At 44.8% G+C, this 3603-nt stretch overlaps 1 protein-coding gene across 1 annotated transcript in view; it reads right to left on the bottom strand.

Moving 5' to 3' along the window:
• hsh2d (hematopoietic SH2 domain containing) overlaps positions 1-3381 on the bottom strand; it is an 8490-nt gene extending 5109 nt beyond the window's left edge. The window contains exons 1-3 of the mRNA XM_008292598.1: positions 3117-3381; positions 2870-3035; positions 2432-2677 (exon numbers count right to left, since the gene is read on the bottom strand). Coding sequence (XP_008290820.1) covers positions 2432-2677; positions 2870-3035; positions 3117-3187 — 483 coding nt within the window. The 5' untranslated portion in view covers positions 3188-3381. The remainder of the gene's footprint in view (positions 1-2431; positions 2678-2869; positions 3036-3116) is intronic.
• Between the last annotated feature and the right edge of the window lie 222 nt (positions 3382-3603).

Here is a 3603-nt window from a genome sequence, read left to right as displayed (position 1 = left end):
TTTGCTCATTTGTTTTTCTCATCTGAAAATGGAATAAAAACAAAACGAAAGCAGGATGTTCTTCTGCGTTTCCACATGAAATGCTGCAGTTTTTGTGATTTTGATGTTTTAACAAAAAACCCAGAAGTCATGTGATCTTTGTGTTTATGTGATCGTCAACAGCTTCCTCATGATGTTTATTGCTTCCTGAAAATCTGACATTTGGACTTTTCACCTGTTCAGACTGTGTTAAAGCGTATGCATTTCATGTCGGACATTAGTTATTATGATGTAAACTTTGCTGTACCTGCATCCAAAAGGAGCTACAGCTGGTGTGTATATTCATGTATACATGAAGACATTTTTATGACTTCTTTAGTAGAGTAGTAGAGCAAACACACCTCTAGCACATAAAACATGAATTAAAACCGACTGCACTTGAGCTGCTTTATCTCGTATCGTGACTCCCAGCATTCCTCCACTGCTGTAGATGGCAGACAAAGATAAAATCCAACCACTTACTTCCTGGAAATGATGCCATGAAACCACTCTGGCACTACACCGTTGCCGATCACAGACTCCAGCTGGGACTTCTTGAACCAGGTGACGGCATCGTGTTTTGGCGGCTGACTTTCCTCCATCGTCCCGGGTTCATTTAATCCTCTGTTGGCAGAATTCACAGCTCACTGACTCCACATGTTGTCACATAAAGCACAAACCAGCTACAGGTACAGGTGGTGTCAGTAAACATCTCTTTGTCAGTATTCAGTGTTCCTCTTTAGGTGGCCTGTTTGGTTCAACATTGTTCTTCAGTTTTTTTTTAATCACCAACATAAGACGAACTTTCTTTTAAAAGTAATCGAGCCAGTATTGAGGTAAACATGTAACCCAGACTTGTTTTTACACCTCCAGTAGCTCCAGCTGTTCTGTTTCATTATCACAGAAACCAAATCTGCTTTCATTTCATTTCACTTCAAATCAATTAACCTCCAACTTACACTCAAACCCTGACATGTCCCAGTATCAGCTTCTTCTCTAAATCACACGTCATTCACAGCAGAGTTCACTCACCTGGCGTGGCAGCTCTGTGATAGTGTGACACAGCAGGGCTCGCTCACCTGATAACACCTGGGAGGGGGCGGAGCTAAAGCCTCCACAGTGCAGGTAGCTCCAATGAAGTCACACAGAAGGAAAGCTGAAATCACCCAAATCATGCAAATGTCTCTTATGTTCTCTAACGGGAAGGAAAGTTTATTTTATTTTCAAATTAGGTTCAGTTGAATTCTGTATAAAAACACTGTATAAAAATAATTAGAATAATTTTTTTAAAAAGCTGGTCAAAGCCAAAAAACATCCTGTAAAACAACAGAACATAACCGTCTCATAAAAGCAGTGATTTTCCAGAATTAAATTATGTTTTCTAGCCTTGATTCATATGAGATGGTGTATATGTGTNGATAACAAGCTAATGCAGTCTGCAAGAGAACTGTGACTTGGGAGAAGATTTGTTTTCCAGCCTGAAGCTCCTCAGAAATGGTTCAAAGACAACAAGGGGAATGTTGTCGAGTGGCCGAGTCAGAGGCAAGACCTCGATCCAGCTGAGAATTTGTGGTTGGACTTGAAAAGGCTGTTTGCTCACAATCCTCGTGTAACCTGACAGAGCTCGAGCAATTCTGCAAAAACAAATTGGCTAAAATCTCAGCATCCAGATGTGCAAGGAGATCTATCCACAAGAGACTCACCAGAGATGCTTCCACTAAACACCAACTGGTAGGGGAGGAGGTTTAGATGTTCGATTAATTGGCTTCACTTCATAGAAATCCATCTTTTGCTTTGACTTGAGTCTTTTATTTTGTAAATTCTTCAGTTCAGCGTTTAAAAGCATTCCCAATGGGGTGAATATTCTTTACAGGCCTCGTTAAAGGATTCCTTAGATTTCATGTTAAAACTGCTGAAAAGTTCAGCACCAAAAAGCTCAGCCAGTCTGAGTTTGTCGGCGACGACAACACGAAACAGCCCCACACCTCTCATCAGTTTGATTTACAGGCTGCTAGATGCTGGTTTGTGTGCAAAATATGCATGACATCACCCTGTCCTGACTGAGGCCCATTACAACAAAACAGAAAGGCAGAAACGTCTCGTGTGAAACGAGCAGAAAAGCTTCCTGTGTGGGAGGAAAACAAGCGATCTGAACGGCTGTGAGTGAGGAGCTGATTGATTGGAGGGCCTCTGAGTTTTCACTGTGTGGGATTTATACAGAGCATCTGTGTGATTCCAGTTCAAGCCTTTAAACAGCAACCAGGATTTCAATAATTAGAACCAGCAGCTTTCCACAAAGAAGCTGATTCCAGCAAAAACCTTTTAAATATCTGGAGACCCACTCTGATCAGAAAACATTTGGGTTTCTTTCGTTTTAGGAGTTTGAAGAACGGCCTTCTAAGGTCATCGTTACCGTGGCTGGACGCGGGGCGCTGGCGTGTCCAAATCCGTCCTCCAGACACGGGTAGAGCCTGTTCTGGAGCGGGACCGTCGGGTCGGTCAGGTTGTTCGGGCGGTAGGGAATGGCAGGTGGGATGTCTTGTAGCGGCGGCGCCAGGGGAGTCGTGCTGGGGGGGTTTGTCGGGAGCAGCCTGGTGTTGGCGGGCGGCTGTCTTTGGGGAAACAGCAGCTCTGCGTAGTCGATGCTGTTGTTTGAGGACTTCAGTGAGACAAAGCAGACAGACGGCACGCTGCAGTCAGCAAATATACGGTTTATTGTCATTCACATGAACAAACTGAGCTCGTTTCACATCAGTCACACACAGCAGAGGACAATACCAGCACCACAACAACCTGTAAGCAACATGAAGCTTTAACGCATGCTGGTAGCATCACGAACACTCGTCCTCACCTGTCCGCACGCAACGGTCAGCACCTGGCTGAACGGCATGATGGGAGTCCTGCGATGGAAGTCCACCAGGTCCTGCAGATGCCGGTGACGCCGGTTCTCCCCCAGGATGATGTACTGGCCGTCCTCCAGCGCATCAATCATGAAGTGTCTGCAGCGGTCCCCGGCCCTGAGGGGTCAGGGGGCAACAGTGAGCGGGGTTTTTAAAAAGCTGAACCGAGTGGAGTGAAGCTTCTGTAATCCTGCTCACCGGTACGACAGCGTGTAGCCGATCCTGCTCTCGCTGACTCTGATGAGGAAGTAGCCCGGAGGCTTGGACATGAGCAGTTCCTCCGCCGTCCTACGCAAATCAGAACAGACAAAGGCCCCTTTCACACAAACACGCTTTCATCTGCAGCTTTTGTCGGGTTGGATCGGGTTTAAACTGCAGCTGGAGTCACTTTTCATTGATAAGCGCTCTGAGAATTCGTCATGTTAATATTAACAGGAAGCAGCTTTTGAACACGTTGGACCAACGTGTTCACAACCTGATAAATATTCCTGATAAATATTCCTGTCAGCAGATATGCATCACACTGGGCCTGACAGTAACCCACACATGTAAACACCATACAAAGGAGGAATCTAATTATTATGAAGGTAAGGTCAGCTATTCAGGATGCTGCTTACACTGGAAAAATGTGCTTTTTTAAGTGCTATTTTTTAATAGATGTTCCCTTTTTGTTAAATTACAGCTA

Source organism: Stegastes partitus, unplaced genomic scaffold, assembly GCF_000690725.1.
Source record: "Stegastes partitus isolate 25-593 unplaced genomic scaffold, Stegastes_partitus-1.0.2 Scaffold820, whole genome shotgun sequence".
Classification (NCBI taxonomy): Eukaryota; Metazoa; Chordata; class Actinopteri; family Pomacentridae; genus Stegastes; species Stegastes partitus.
The sequence above is the reverse complement of the archived record's forward strand: the minus strand, read 5'-3'. Positions and strand labels throughout refer to the sequence as shown.